The sequence below is a fragment of the Balaenoptera borealis genome, assembly GCF_965194805.1.
Source record: "Balaenoptera borealis genome assembly, chromosome: X".
Taxonomy (NCBI): domain Eukaryota; kingdom Metazoa; phylum Chordata; class Mammalia; order Artiodactyla; family Balaenopteridae; genus Balaenoptera; species Balaenoptera borealis.
The window spans coordinates 109,388,580-109,405,246 of NC_138881.1; the positions used below are offsets into that span (position 1 = coordinate 109,388,580).

The 16,667-nt window shown below is 38.8% G+C and overlaps 1 protein-coding gene across 11 annotated transcripts in view; it reads right to left on the reverse strand.

Annotated features, from left to right (window-relative positions):
- ENOX2 (ecto-NOX disulfide-thiol exchanger 2) overlaps window positions 1-16,667 on the reverse strand; it is a 261,630-nt gene that overhangs the window by 127,420 nt on the left and 117,543 nt on the right. For 4 of the 11 annotated variants that reach the window (XM_082377867.1, XM_082377866.1, XM_082377864.1 and 1 more), the window contains 2 exons: window positions 16,499-16,642; window positions 1,390-1,440 (listed from right to left, as the gene is read on the reverse strand). The exons of 3 other annotated variants lie outside the window; for them this stretch is intronic. Coding sequence is in view for 2 of the 8 variants with exons in the window: in XM_082377866.1 (XP_082233992.1) it covers window positions 1,390-1,440; window positions 16,499-16,642 (195 nt within the window). In the remaining 6 variants the exon portion in view is untranslated. The remainder of the gene's footprint in view (window positions 1-1,389; window positions 1,441-16,498; window positions 16,643-16,667) is intronic. 4 more of the 11 variants (XM_082377872.1, XM_082377874.1, XM_082377875.1 and 1 more) reach the window with 1 other exon arrangement.

The following is a 16,667-nucleotide window of genomic DNA, read 5'->3' on the forward strand; positions in this document are numbered from 1 at the left end:
TTGCTTCCATGCCCTGGCTATTGTAAATAGAGCTGCAATGAACATTGGGGTGCATGTGTCTTTTTGAATTATGGTTTTCTCAGGGTATATGCCCAGTAGTGGGATTGCTGGGTCGTATGGTAGGTCTATTTTTAGTTTTTTAAAGAACCTCCATACTGTTCTCCGTAGTGGCTGTATCAATTTACATTCCCACCAACAGTGCAAGAGGGTTCCCTTTTCCCCACACCCTCTTCAGCATTTATTGTTTGTAGAGGGCCACAAATTCTTGTCTTGGAAGAAAACTAACCAAGAGTGGCCAAAGAAATCTGAATGACTTGAACACCTGCTCCATAGGGAAGGAGATAGAATTACTGGGCTGCTGCTAATTTGCAAAAATAACTCCTGAGCTCTCCTGGAAGTGAAAGCACCCTGATCCTTTCAAAGAACAGTTGTGAGAAATGGTGTGAGTATGACTGTTGTGGGTAGGGCAGGGTGCAGAGAGATAGAATTCAGAATTGCAGAGCTATCCTCGAAGTTCTGATGCTTCAGAACTTCCCCACTGGGTCTAAACTTCAAAGTTTGCATGGGGAGTGGGAAGGGTAAGCTGGGACGAAGTGAGAGAGTGGCATGGACATATATACACTACCAAATGTAAAATAGATAGCTAGTGGGAAGCAGCCGCATAGCACAGGGAGATCAGCTGGGTGCTTAGTGACCACCTAGAGGGGTGGGATAGGGAGGATGGGAGGGAGACACAAGAGGGAGGAGATATGGGGATATATGTATATGTATAGATGACTCACTTTGTTATAAAGCAGAAACTAACACACCATTGTTAAGCAATTATACTCCAATAAAGATGTTAAAAAATAGAATAAGTAAAAATAAAAACCAAAAAAAAAAAACTTCAAAGTTTGGATGGAGGTGAGAGGGTAGGTTAGAGAGGGCAAAAATGATCAGTGTGATATCCATAGTCATTTTTTTAAGCTGACCTATGCTCTTAAGAAACTTTTAAATTGCATACACAAATGAAATTGTACCCTCAGCATGAAGCTCTATGAGGTCTAATTATCAGAGCAAATGTTTACTGAATTAATTTAAAAAGTACAATACCAACACTGCCTATTTCATAATCTAGGGGAAGCATTTTCTTCTCAAGCCATGTTCAGTGTGCAATGGGAAGCCAATTATCAACCCAGAACATTTCTCAGTGAAAAATGTGTCATTCTTTAAGACACTTAGGGCTTAAGCAGGCTTAAGGCCCCTATCTCATCGTTTTCTCTTATTTCTACCATCTAAATACCCATCAATCCAAGCCAAGATTATTTTCACCATTTCATAGCTTAAAGGTGTCAATGACAGGTGGACAAAGAACATTTTGGCAAGAGACAAAGCATAATTTTTACTTACTTGAATGCTCATACCAGCTTTTTCTGAAAACAGAGTATAATAATGGGGCTCCTGAGAGAAAAATACAGTAAACAGGCACTGTTACTGATTAAATGAGGGTGAATTCAGTTTTATTGTTTTTAAGCAAGCTCAGTAATTCTAACTAAAAACTAACCAATATGGTCCCTTTAGAATTCCCAGGGATGTGTTTTTCATCAATACAAGAGAATACTTTCTATTTACCAGATGTAGGCACCTTGTGGATGAGAGCCTTGTTCATCTTTCATCTTATTCATCTTTCAGTTTCTAGCAGTTTCTGCTAGAAAGTAGCATTTTCATCTACCCTTCCATCCAATATCACCTGACACACAGTAGGCATCCAATAAATGTTTGCTGAATAAATATATTAGCATATTATTTGTTTGTAATTGTTTACTGCTCAGAATGCTTTTAAACTGGCTGTATAAATAGGCTAAATACTATCCTGACATTTTTAAAACTTTGATTATCGGAACTTTCTATTTCTTAGATACAACTAATCTTTATAGTCCTAAAGAATATGGATAGGAATTTAAGAGATTTTTTTGGTGTGCCAGAAGAAGTTCCATTTCCCTTTATAGACACCAGACAGAACTTTTCCAGACCTCCTTCTGTGTAACCAAACACTTTCAAGTAGCAACCAAACATCCCAAAGTGCCTAAGCTGGCTGAATGTCATAGCAGAAGACAGCTGGGGACATGATGTTGAGAATGACCAGTGTTTACACGATATTTACATACCAGATTCCACAGCTTTAAGACAGGTGTGTCCTGCTACCCTATTTTTTTTCCCTCAAAGAGCACCTGGATCCTGTCTGGAAAACAGATCAAGAACTGCACTGCCAATCACTATAGGTGGGATGGCTAAATTTTCTGACTCTATAATTGGAAAAGCATGATTTGACATATGGACTTCTACTTTTGAGGACAATGGGATAGAACATGTAACACTGGGGCTGCTCTAAAAAATCCAAAATATGTGGTTTTTCCATACTCAAAGGAATGACAAGAAAATCAAGAGGGACATAACTTTATAAAATAAATTCGATATGAAAGAACACAGCATAAACAATGTTAAAATACATGGGAAAACATTCACAACACATTTAACAGAGAAATGATTAATTTCCATGACATAAAAAGAACCCTTACAAGTCCAAAATTTAAAGATAAATAATCGCAGAAAAATGGGCAAAGGATATCACAAGTGATATATAAAAGAAACATAAAGGATTAGTAAACATTTGAAAAAGAAGCTCAAACTCACTATTTATTAAAGGAATGCAAGTTAAAGCAATAAGGGGCTACAATTCATCACTTGTCTAATGGGCAAAAAGTCATAGGATTAAAGGTATTGTGTGCTGGCAGGAAGACAAAGAATGGCCCTCTCAACACTGGATGTGTTGACTTGGTGAGGCCTTTGTAGAAGTCATCATGGTATTGGCCATCAAAATGTACAAAGCCCTTAACACTTCAACTCTGCAATCCTACTTCTTAGACTCTATTCTAGAGTAACACTTGCTCACATGTACAGGCTAGCATGCTCATGGATGTCCTTTGCAGCATTTTTTGGCAGCCAAAAGATAGGAATAATCTAAATATTTATCAACAAGAGGATCCCAGTAGTAAATTTCCCAATCTCTAACATGGTCTACCAGGCAGTTATTAAAAAAAGAGAGAGCAAGTCAGGGCAGAAATTATCCTTGGAGGGGAAGTAAGTGTCTACAAAAGGGCACCAGGGTCTTCTGGGGTGCCAGAAATGGTCTATGCCTTGTCTTAGGTGCTGGTTACATAAGTGTGTTGTTTGTGAAAGTTCATTGGTGTACACGTAAGGTTTTGCACTTTTATGCACATCAATAAAATATGTTTTTCAAAAAATTAACAAACTAAAAAACAGATTTGGCAGACCCCATGCTTTAGTGGAAAGAGTACTATACTAGGAAGAAGGAGTTCTGAGCTCTAGCTCCTTTCTGCCCAAACTAGTTTGTGACTTTGGGCAAGTCACTTGGGCTGAATTGCAGTTGACTCAATTCAAGGTAGGGATAATTTTATTCTGCTGAAAGATAGGGAACTGGGCCCAATGATTTCCATATCTTTTTCATTTTTAGGTTTTATGGCTCTTTAAGCCATAACAGTTCAGTATTATTTACCTCCATTAAGTTTCTTTTATCTATCCCCTCTTCTCCATCCCTACTCCCATAACACTGATTCAGGCCCATATTTCACTTCCCTGGGATATTTCAAAAGTCTTCAAACTTGTCTCTCCAGTTCTGCCCCTTTAAAATCTATAATAAAAACACTTTGGTTAGAGTATCTTTTGACAGTACAGCTCAAATCACGTCGCTGCTTTCTTCAAAAACCTTAGAAATCAGTGGGGCACGGTGCAAAGTGCACAGAACCCATTATTGGAAAATCTGGGTTTGAATAGCTTACTGGCTGTCTAATCTTGGGCAAGCCATTGAGCCTCTGAATCTCCATTACCTCATCTGTGAAATGAGAGTAGTTATGGGACCTTCTTCCATTACTGCATGTTCCACGTACAAAGAACAGACTTTTAGCTACTGATGTGTCAAGTCCCAAGTCACACTTAACATCATCTGCCAGGGGGCCAGAGTAACGGCAGAGAATCAAGTTTCTTAGCTACCTTTACTTGACTTACTCCAATCAAGAGAGAGAATACTTCTGGGCAGACAGAGCTTCAACACAAAGCTCTACAACTGACTGGCTGTTTGACAGAAGAACAAAAAGTGAAAGGTGCCTCCCTCTTTGCAGGCTTTGCCACAGAGACAGTGGCACCTCATAGCAAAGGTTAACAGTCTTAATTGATAGAAAGCCCAGCCTGCAAGATCTATAGACCTCTCTGTACACACCTAATGTTGGTAAGAACTGCTTAACAGAGATCTGGCACAAAAATCAAAAGAAGCTAAAATCTTGTGGTTACCCTGCTGAGATAATTTAGGATGCATTAGTCAATGTTTCTCAGGCTGTTCGTCCTGGATCAGGGTAATTATGGAGAGGAATAAAAAAGGCCAGATTAGAAAACAGCTTGCCAGCAGAACCACTATATTTGCATGGGTTGATATTTAAATCAGCATCTGAAAACAGTACGTAGTTATGACTTGTTGCCTGCTCAGATTTTATGCCAAGTTCTGAAGCAAATTCAGCACTTGGCATTCATTTCAGAGGGAAAGCCTGGTTCCTTGTTACACAAGCCTCTTAAAATCTCTATCTTGCCAGATACAAAGGCCACTCAGGCTGAGGATGCCCCTCACATTAGATGACTTGCATGATCTCCAGGAACTAATTTTGGAGAAAGGCACATTCTTAACTTGATCTCTCTTCTTCCCAGGAAACTCAACCAAGAATCTTCTGAAATTTCACCTCCTTCCCTCCAAAGCTTCCTTGATTGTCCAGAGGAATGAAGGTGTCTTCATTAACCTCACCCTGATCTGAAATAAAATTCCATGAAAATGCCTTTACTCTTTATCCAATTATGCATTTGCACTCAATTTCTTCCTGGCTTAGTGCCCAGCACATAATGGCCACTTAGTAAATATTTGCTCTTATTTACTGAGTATTCACTGTAAGCAGTCACTCTTTGATAGCACTCATCATAATTACAAATAATTATTTGTGTAATTATTTGCTTAATGACTGTCTTCCTTACTAGACGGTGAGCATCACAAGGCCAGGGCTGAAGTTTGTCTTATTTACAGCTGTACTCTTAAAAACTACCATAATGCTTCACACTTAATACCCAATAAATATTCATTGAACAAAAGAACTTAATCCCAAAACAACCTGTACACTTGGTATTATTATTTCTACATTATAGGTGAGGAAACTGAGGATCAATACTTCAATAACTGCGCTTCAATAACTTGCCTAAGGTCAGAGCCAGGGTTCTGAGCACGTGCTCTTAACAACCACTGTATCCTGCCTCCCTCTTTTTAAGTCCTGTTCTACTATATACTAGCTGTAGCCTGGGAAAGTTTCATAAGTTTTCTAAGCTTTGGTTTTGTTGTCTATAAACAAAGGAGAAAATGGTATCTATTTTATAGATTTGTTATGAAGTTTGCTTGAGTTTATATATGTAAAACACTTGGTTATAGTGGTTGGCATACAATCAATATTTAATAAAAGCTGCTGCTCCTGTATTGTTGTTATTGAATCAAATATTCAGAAGAAAGGGACTGTAGCTAGGGAATGCCACTTGCTGAAACCTGTCTCCCCTGCAAAATAGCACATTCCATTTGAGCAGTTGGACACATCTAATGGCTTTCTGTGACACTCTCATCAACCCTCACTCAGCACATTCCATAAAACAGCTTGCATGTGAAAGTTGCTTTTGCTTAAAATTCAAATGTAGGAGAAGCAAAATATTTTAAAGTTAATTCTATTACACAAGCAATTGCTCAGTAGAAATACTACAACCTGCATGGCTTAAATTGAATAGCTCACATTATCAAGGAAATTGAGATTGGAAAAAAAAAATCAAGACTGTCTCCCAACCCCTTACAAGAGGGAATTTCATCATTATAGATTTTTATTTCAATAGATAGTAAATTGATATCAGGAAACAGAGCAGAGAAAGAGAAAATTGCAAATTAGGCAGTCACTTCTTTCTGTGTTGAAATAGCTAGAGTGGTCAACATACACACAACCACTTTATTTGTCACCTTCTGGTCTACTGCATCACTGTCACTTTAGTTCGTTAACAGAAGACTCTAGACCTACTTTATCATAGAATACAGTGTCCACGGTTTTGCTTTCTGTGGTGTCAGTTACCCGAGGTCAACCGCGGTCCAAAAAATATTCAATGGAATATTCCAGAAATAAACAATTCATAAGTTTTAAATTGCATGCTGTTCTGAGTAGCGTGATGAAACTTCACACTGTCCTGCTCTATCCCACCTGGGACACGAATCATCCCTTTGTCCAGTGCATCCCACCTGTAAGTCACTCAGCTGCCTAGGTTATCAGGTCAACTGTCATGGTATCAGCAGTGTTTGTGTTCAAGTAACCCTTATCTTACTTAATAATGGCCACAAAGTGCAAGAGTAGTGATTCTGGCAGTTCGGATATTCTCTTACTGTGCCTAATTTATAAATTAAACTTTATCATAAGTATGCATGTATAGGGAAAAAAACATAGTATATATAGGGATTGCTACTATCCACAGTTTCAGGCATCCATTGGGGGATCTTGGAACATATACCCTATGGAAAAGGGGGGACTACTGCACTACAAATGTCCAACATTCTGAACCACAGTGGTCTAGGTACACCTAGTTGCTCTGATGCAGTATGGGTAGCTGAGCTGGTCCTTAAGCCTGACTGCATATTGGAATCATTTGCAGTGCTTTTAAAGAACATTGATGCCCGGCTCTTCCTCAATTTCCGTTCTGATTCAGTTGATTTTTGACAATAATTTTAGAACTATCCTGCCTGGGTTTGGATCTTATCTCCTCTACTTACTATGTGGACAAATTACTTAACTTCTCTGTATTTAAGTTTCCTTACCAGTAAAATGAGGATAATCATAGAGTTGCCATGAAAGTCAAATAAGTTAACACATTTGAAATACTTAGAACAGTGTCTGGCACACTAGTAGAAGTAGTAATAAAGTATTTTAATTACTATACTCTGGTGTCATGGAAGAGAAAGGAATACTTGTAGAGTTTGCAATCACATGTGGAATGACAATGCTAAAATGGCAGCAAAGGTGTCTGTGTTTGAAGTTCATGAAAATGAAATCTCCTCACTGTAAAGTACTACTCTGAGGCAAAATCAGATGATATAAAGTTGAGTTCCATCTGGAATTTGTCTTGACTTTATACATGGAGAAGTAAAAATCTAAACGTAACACATGGTTCTAGAACAACCCTATTTATTTGTACCCTCAATGGACCATCATTGCTAGTTTCCCTGGTTAAAAAAAAATTCTAAGGATAGAAAAATCCAAAGTCATATTTATCTGCAAATAAACAGCAATGTTAGGATGGTGGGGGTTCTCTTCACACTTGGCACCATTCCATGGGGAGGAGGGAACATCCATTCTACTTGTGAGAGAGGACAGAGAGTACTAACAGAAACTTCTCTGGGCTTTCTCTCCACCCCTGCTTACTCCTTGGCACAGCAGGGGCATCGACTTATCTGATTTGTAAGATTAGAATAAAAATAAGTGCTCATTCCTGACTTAACCTCTGCATTCTGGCTCTTGGGTCAGAATGTCCTCAAGTTGACATGACCCTTTCTCTCTTACAAAGTGCACAGAGCTTAGTCAGGGCACAGGTACTGTTTTCCTTAAGAGCACAGGCCCACCTTGCTCTTAAGTTCTAGCTTCCACTGAATTGTGACACAGGCCATCACTCTCAATGACACTGGCAGGGTAAGTGGTCTGTTCTGCAGACTCAATCTTCCCTATCGGTGGGTATCAATGCATAGATTTGGAGCTGGAGATGGTAGGAAGCTTCATTAGGCCTTAGGCTCAAGCCATGTTCTTCAATCCAGTTTTACTTATAATAAGGCTGACATTACATTTTCTTCCTCACATGGCTTTTTGTGTTTGTTATCAGTTTGACTCAGAATTGGAAGGAGAAAAGCACTCACACTCTCAAACCTAACAAGCAGCAGCAGCAACTATAAGAGTAGTATCTGACAGTTTTCAAAACTCTTTCCCCTTTTAACAGATGTGGAAACTGAAGCTTAAAAAAAAGGCTTCTGTGATTTGCCCAGGGTCAAAATACTAATAACAAGTGGCAAATCAAGTACTAAAATCACAGTCTTCAGTATTCTTTTCACTACATGTCTGAGTATGCTTCTTTCTCTTACTGAGGCCAGGGAGGCCCTTATAGGCCTCAGAGTCAAGAATAACAGTTGCTTTGATAACTTTACTAAGCTAACAGGAGAGGAAAGCAACCTCCCCAAATCTAAGGATCTTTTTACTGTGAAATTGAGTTGTACTGCCCTAAAACTGATTTTTATCAGACAAGTCTTTACCTAAAAATTGAGAAATTGAAAGAGATCCTCTAGATTCCATATATATGTGCTAGCATACGGTATTTGTTTTTCTCTTTCTGACTTACTTCACTCTGTTAAAAAAAAAAAAAAAGGTCATGAAGAACCTAGGGGCATTGTTTATGGTTTCCTTTGCTGTGCAAAAGCTTTTAAGTTTCATTAGGTCCCATTTGTTTATTTGTGTTTTTATTTCCATTTCTCTAGGAGCTGGGTCAAAAAGGATCTTGCTGTGATTTATGTCATAGAGTGTTCTGCCTATGTTTTCCTCTAAGAGTTTGATAGTGTCTGGCCTTACACTTAGGTCTTTAATCCATTTTGAGTTTATTTTTGTGTATGGTGTCAGGGAGTGTTCTAATTTCATAGCAAAGGAAACCATAAACAAGACCAAAAGACAACCCTCAGAATGGGAGAAAATATTTGCAAATGAAGCAACTGACAGAGGATTAATCTCCAAGATTTACAAGCAGCTCATGCAGCTCAATAACAAAAAAACAAACAACCCAATCCAAAAATGGGCAGAAGACCTAAATAGACATTTCTCCAAAGAAGATATACAGATTGCCAACAAACACATTAAAGAATGCTCAACATCATTAATCATTAGAGAAATGCAAATCAAAACTACAATGAGATATCATCTCACACCGGTCAGAATGGCCATCATCAAAAAATCTAGAAACAATAAATGCTGGAGAGGGTGTGGAGGAAAGGGAACACTCTTGCACTGTTGGTGGGAATGTAAATTGATACAGCCACTATGGAGAACAGTATGGAGATTCCTTTAAAAACTAAAAATAGAACTACCATACGACCCAGCAATCCCACTACTGGGCATATACCCTGAGAAAACCATAATTCAAAAAGAGTCATGTACCAAAATGTTCACTGCAGCTCTATTTACAATAGCCAGGACATGGAAGCAACCTAAGTGTCCATCATCGGATGAATGGATAAAGAAGATGTGGCACATATATACAATGGAATATTACTCAGCCATAAAAAGAAATGAAATGGAGGTATTTGTAGTGAGGTGGATGGAATTAGAGTCTGTCATACAGAGTGAAGTAAGTCAAAGAGAAAAACAAATACAGTATGCTAACACATATATATGGAATCTAAGGGAAAATAAAGGTCATGAAGAACCTAGGGGCAAGACGGGAATAAAGACACAGACCTACTAGAGAATGGACTTGAGGATATGGGGAGGGGGAGGGGTAAGATGTGACAGGGTGAGAGAGTGGCATAGACATATATACACTACCAAATGTAAAATAGATAGCTAGTGGGAAGCAGCCGCATAGCACAGGGAGATCAGCTGGGTGCTGTGTGGCCACCTAGAGGGGTGGGATAGGGAGGGTGGGAGGGAGGGAGATGCAAGAGGGAAGAGATATGGGAACATATGTATATGTATAACTGATTCACTTTGTTATAAGGCAGAAACTAACACACCATTGTAAAGCAATTATACTCCAATAAACATGTTAAAAAAAAAAAGAGATCCTCTAGACAAAATTATGTAAGAAAGTTTAAATAACAGATAAAACATGATTATAAAATTTTTTCCTATTTGGATGGAGTGGCCTTAGGGTGGGCTGGGATGGGGGACACAAACTGTCCCCTGCCAAGTAAGCAGGTGTCACAAAGAGTTTCTTCTGTGATTTGCTGAGCTGCTGGAGTTCAGCTCTATAAAAGCAATTCCCTCATAGGTGTTTCCCAGACTCAAACTCCTTTTCTAGTTTGAGATCAAAGGGCCCTCCCCTGTGTGGCAGACAGAACAGATATGGGACCTCATACACCACTGGGTTAGCTTGCTATAGATCATGTAATACTACTAGCATGGGGGAAGCCAGCTCCTCTAGGTTATAGATATACTTTCTGCAATACAAATGAATCAATCACATGCCACAGTCCTAGCCAACTTGAAATGATTATAAAGATCTGGTAATAATCAGTTCTAGTTTTGCTACTAATTAATCATGTGACTTTAGAAAAGTCCCTTCTCTGGCTTTCAGTTTCTTCATTTGTGAAAATGATGGAGTTAGACAAGATTGCCTCCAACTCTAAAATACTATGATTCAACATCTTCCACTTGCCTCTATATTACCAACACATGAGGCTGACTCACACTTCACGTCTGTGAGAGAAGAACTTATGAGGTACAATGAAGTCACAAAATCATTCCAAAGCTATTCCAATGGTTGGAGCAACTTAAGAGAGACATATTTGCATTTTTCTATCTTGCCTCTTCCATGCCACCCTCAATCTCCCCTCCCCCTGACAGTCCTTTAAGATGAAAAATTTCACACTGAGTTTCTATCAGAACTGAGAAAGAAAGAAGTCAGCTTACTTTTTTGATCTCATTTTTTGGTCTCATTATCAAGATAAGGTTTTATTTTTTTGAAACTGTAATCAGATAAAAATGTCCAAAGGACTAAAGAAACTGAATAGGGCTATTAGTCTACTCTTTTTCTTATTTAATTCCATCTGAAGGAACAATAGGCTCTTCTTGCCTTTGGCAATATAATAATTCAGCTGACATGCTAGAAATACCACACACCAAGATATAAAACGGTGGCCTTTTCTCTCTTTAAAAACAATCAATGCTTTCATTTGTGGACTTCAAAGTACATGTGAAATAAGTCTCAGCCCTGTGAGTCTAAGGTAAATCAAAGGGCTGTAAGTGTCATAAAAAAGTTTCCTGGTTCATTGCCCCTCTTCTAGGTAAGAAAGGAAACAAAAATACTCCCAGGCAGATGAGTGTTCATCTCATTTTTATATTTCTTTTCCAAGCAGGCTTAAACAACTTCCCCTGATAACTCATTCCAATATAGTTCTTCCTTATGTCTGACTGAACCTCTCCTTGCTGCTTTGCAGGGCTACTTCCTCTTGTTAATTTAGTCTTGGCAGTGCTGGGACTGTTCACTGTCTTTCATATTGTCAAGTCTCATTCTGACTGCCAGAAATTCTAAAGGAAACCTTGAGAACTGAGTTAGGGGCCTATGATCAAGTTTAGATATTATCTGGAGGTCCTTATCATATCCTAACACTTCTGGTGATGCTATTCCACCTCAGTCAAAGTTATTTCTCCTCTCTGGTTATCAGTACCTCATCTGTAAAATGAAATGAATATGAAAATATGTTAAGAGAAAGAAAGAATCACAATAGTGATGCAAATTATTATTGAATTGAAGGGTCTTCCTGGAGAACTTGAACTCTTGGGGTTCAATCGTTATTGCAAATGGAAAATGGTTGAAGATCCCTCTTTTCACACTGAGCTATTCATTCACATGAACTTTGGCAAAACTGCTTAGTATTAGGCATCACATAATTAAATGCAAACCTATCTTTCAATGCAGAGCTATGAGAGAAGACAATAGAAATAGGACTATGTCCACATCTGGATGATCATTCTGGTATCATAATTATCCCCAGGTTAGTTGCCCACTCTTCCAATGAGCTGGCACCTTCTTAGAATGCCAGTGTACCGTGATGTTGGTGCTTAAAACAGTGCATTTGGTTTTAGTCATCATCTGGTTGGCCTTGCTGACTCATGGCTTCTTCCACTTTAGTGGAAGTATTTGAGAAGAGGCTTGGTATCTGTTTCTACAAATCCAGGTGGATCTCAAACCAGGAGACAGTTGGTATCTTCTGGACAGGAACTTGGCACTATGATTTGACAAGGGTTTAAAAATCTTCTACTCTTTGGCCATAGAGCATCATGTGAATAAGTGGACTAACCATAATCTTAAACAATTTGTGCAGCTGCAGCATCACCAAGGAAACATTTCCATGGGGAAAAGGTGAAATTTGAGAGCAAACACATTGAAGAATTCTGAGCTCACCTTAAGATAAAAGCCGCAAAGCAGCCAGATCCACATAGCAAGAGTTTATGGCCAAATATTGCAGTAATATCTAATCCAGGTTACGGATCTACTTCACAGAGGAGTTGGGACAGGACACCCAATTCCACCTATCAGTTTCCCTCGGACACTCATGAAATTTCATCTAGTTAAGAAGAAGAGATTCCATTAGGGCCAGGTATTTGTTTCACAAGCACCCAGATTCGATGTGTGGTTGCTCTAGGGATATAATCTCACAAATGTCTGGAGTCTGACCTTTAGGGACAAGTGAGGCAGTCAGTTGATCAACATTAGATACCGAGTGCCCAGTTTTGTGCACAGCTCCACCCTGGGAGTGACAAGAGAATAATAGAGAATATTAAGGCAAAGGGAAAGCAATTCTTCAGCCAGATACGTGATCAATCAACAAATATTTCTTGAACATCTATTGTATGCAAGACACCGTATCTCTGCCAAAAGACATGAATCAGGGGCCCTTCCAATCAGGAGCTGATGACTAAGTTGAAAGGTTAAGACATATTACTATGAACAGATAGCCAATAGTTCAAGGTGGTCTATAATCAGTGTCAGGTGATTCATATGAATATAACAACCAAGGGGTTTCAGAGGTACAAGTGAACAATTCTAACTGGGATGATCCAGAAGGCTTCCTGGAGAAGGTAGGACTTGTACTAGGTGCTGTCAATTGGATAGGATTTTGACATGTGAAAGAAGAGGACGAGCATGCTAGGCAAAGGAAATGGCATGAGCAAGGTCCTGAAGTAGGCAGGCCCAGTGCCTATTTGGAGAGAGGTAGCAGACAACCTTGGCTGAAATAGAAGACTTGTTGAGGGTAGCAGAAAAGAAAGCTGAAAAGAAGGAACCATGGGATCTCAGAGTTTGAAGGGATCCTAGAGATGATCAAATCCAAGCTCTGCTTGCCTTATCCTTACACAAACACAGCTTTCCCTAGTGTGCCAGCAATGAATGCTTAATATGCATTTTAATAATGGGTCCAGATTCCCAACATTTACAGACATAGTGATTCTGGGAGAGTAGTTAGAGAAAGGCTTTGGAGTTGGATGCCTAGTTAAACCACTTGCTAAATGTTCACCCTTGGGTAAGTTTATTTATCCTTTATTTTTTCACCTATAAATGTGGATAATAATATCCTCACTTAAAGTGGAGGTAGGAAGAAAAGGAGATAGAATGCTTGAAGGAGTTAGAAAAGGAAGAGGAATCTGCAAAGTGTATTGCCAAAGAAAGCAGAAGTAGAAAGAATTCAAGCAAGGGGAGGTTGTTAACAGCATGAAATAAAGCAAACAGGTCAAGGTAGTTGAGACCTGTCAAAAGGCCACTGACTGTGACAATTTGGAGGTCGCTGGTGACCTTTAAGAGATCAATTCTCTTATAAAAGGAGAGAGGCAGTTTGTAGAAAAAGGTGAGAAAGGAGGGGTGAGAAAGGAAGAAGAATAGAATGTATAGGAACTGGAGCTGCAGGCACAGACCCTTCCATCATTTGTAGTGACAGAAGAGGGAGAGAGATGGTTTCGATTCAAAGGGGTCACAGGGTTGAGTGATGTAATGGCTGGATGAGTATCTCAACTTACAACTGAAACGGCTGGTAGCTCCTGTAAGGACTTCTAACCCTAGCTTTCCTCCTTACCAAGAGGCAGGGAATGGTGATAAAGGAAGAAGGAAGTTCCTACTCACAAAATACCTTCCATCTTCCTTTTGTCTAGAACTGCATAGGAAAAAAATACCTTTATAAAACAATCTGCCCATTTATAATACCATAAGATTGTCAGCTGAACAATTATGAGACTCCCTTTATAGTAAAACCTCATTAATCTGGACTACACTAATTTGGACTACACTAATTTGGAATTTGTGGTAATTTAACCTGGGCTGGAGTTACCTTTGTACTACTTACAAAGAAAGGGTTCACTAAGCAAATAGTGTTGAAAAGATTACAAGGGAGCTAATTTAGCCTGCCAGGGGCCTAGTTCACCTATTTTTAAGAACATGCTGTTTCTTAAGAACTTAGGCATATTCATTATTTGAATGCAAATTGATTCTGCTAATTATAGATTAACATAATCTACTGCTAAAATCCTATACCTGCAACAGTTACTTTGCTCTCACTGAATATGCTCATTAGAAATAAAATTGCAATTCTTTAAAGTTGGTTCACAATTCAGATTTATACATATCCCCTTTCTCCACCCTCATGAGTTAACCAATGTTCAGGAGATATTACTCTAAACCAGCACATCACTTACCATGAACACAGTGGAAAAACGAATAAGTGATCAAAAAAGGCCTCAGAGCAGCCAAAATAGATGTCTTAAAGTTGATGCCTAAATCCTGTATATCTCTCCATAGCAGGTTCTCTCACAGCTGAATAACTCTTACTTAACATACTAAGTTGAGACACCAACTTGGAGATCTTGCTTGTTTTTTTTTTTAAAGTTTGTAACTAAGTAGAAGGAGAAAAAGGGCTGTTACATGAAGGGACACTGAGAGAAATTAGAAATGACTGCAGACTGCAGAAAGGAGACAGGACGTGGATAAAATGTGGCTGATGTGGCTGTAATAACTAAAAAGCCACCACAGTCTAGGACAATTTAGAGTTAAAAGGCCTATATTCCTTAGTAAACCCAGAAAACTATAATAGAATATTATAGAACAGTACAATGACTAATGACTAAAATTTTGCCTTTAAATGATCAAGCAGGGTTTAGATTATGTTGAATATATGCCTTAAAAAGACAGATAAGTTTACACACACACATACACACACACACACACGATTTGTATTCATAATGGTTAACCTAAAAATGTGAAGTGCATTGATGCTTACAACAATGAAGTTCATAATATTATCATATAATAATAATAACAACAAAATAGCAACATTTATTAAGTGATTTTTTAAGTGATGAAGTGTGTGCAGATATCAAGCTAAGCCCTTTACCTATATAATTTCATTTAACTCTACTAATAATCCTAAGAAGTTTTAGTACCATTTCTAACTTTACAGTTGAAGTGAAAGTCAGAGAGGTTAAGGAACACACCCTAGGCCACAGACAGAGAGAGAGCTGGGACTACAACTCAGTCCAGTTCCTTGGCTGTATACTATGCCTTTCCAATGCTCCAGAAAATACAGCTATCTAAAAATCACACTTTTCTTGAGGGCTCCAGATAGCTAATGACTTACTGTATTTTTGTTTTCCAAACTTGTATTTAATAAATATCTTGATTCATAAGCAGAAAGACCTATGATCTAAGAGTCAGGTATGATGTTGTATGTTTGTAAACATGCTCCATTTTATAAGCTGAATGTAAAAGTAATAGTAAAAAAACAGAACAAAACAAAACCAAAAACCCCATGAACATGTCTATTAGGCCCATCTTAAAATCTCAGATCAGTCTCTATAGACTACGGATACTATTTTCAAATGAATAGCCAAGTAACAAAGAGATGAAATTTTAAAATATTAAGTTATCAGTTAAGATCTGGTTCTCCCATTGTTTCCCCACTCACTCTGGAGAAATTTAACATGAGAATGGGCCAACGGAGCATGAAGGATGGGGGGAATTGCAGGGGAGGCTAGAAATTCAGTTGGCTGTTATACAGGATTTAGGACAATCTGTTCATCAGCTGTTCTAAGAGAGCTATGAGGGCATAGAACACATGTGGGCATAGTGTGTACTGGGGGAAACAGGGGTGGGGTGGGGACATGCAAATGTATGCAGTTATCCACATTAGGAGTACAAGTGAGGGTAGCCACCACGTGTACATACAAAGAAAGATGTATAGTGACATCATTCACTCATGTAATTCCTTATACCTAAACCAAATGTTCTTTACTCATCTCTTCTTGTCTTAAGTCTACCCATTCAAGGGCCAGCTACACATGCCACTTCTGCTGTGAAGTGTTCCATGATGCCTAAAGCTGAATTAAACTCTTTCCCTGTTTGGGCTCCCATAGTTTTTTTCCCTTTTACACATTTACCACAGCACTGATGATACTCTATCTTATTATTAGAGTTATTCAAGTATGTGCTTTTTCTGCCCTCTATTCTACCATGAGTTCCTCGAGGGCAGGGGACTCTTTCTCATTTCTGTAGCTCCTACAAATCCTAGCACAGTGCCCACTACATACTAGTTTCTGGGACAATGTTGACTCAGTGGCACTGGCCTAAGAGAATGGATTATCGCCTAGCTTACCTGAAGGAGCATTTGTTCTCTTTCTTTTCTTGCTTGACTCCCCTCCATTCTCAATGAGGCCTTCTGTGACCAGAGGGCCACTGGTACTGCCAAACTGCAGGGGCTCGTTGTTGTTGGCAGGGTCAAAGGGCAGCTGGTTCAACCCTAAAGAAGAAAAAGAAAGCCAAAA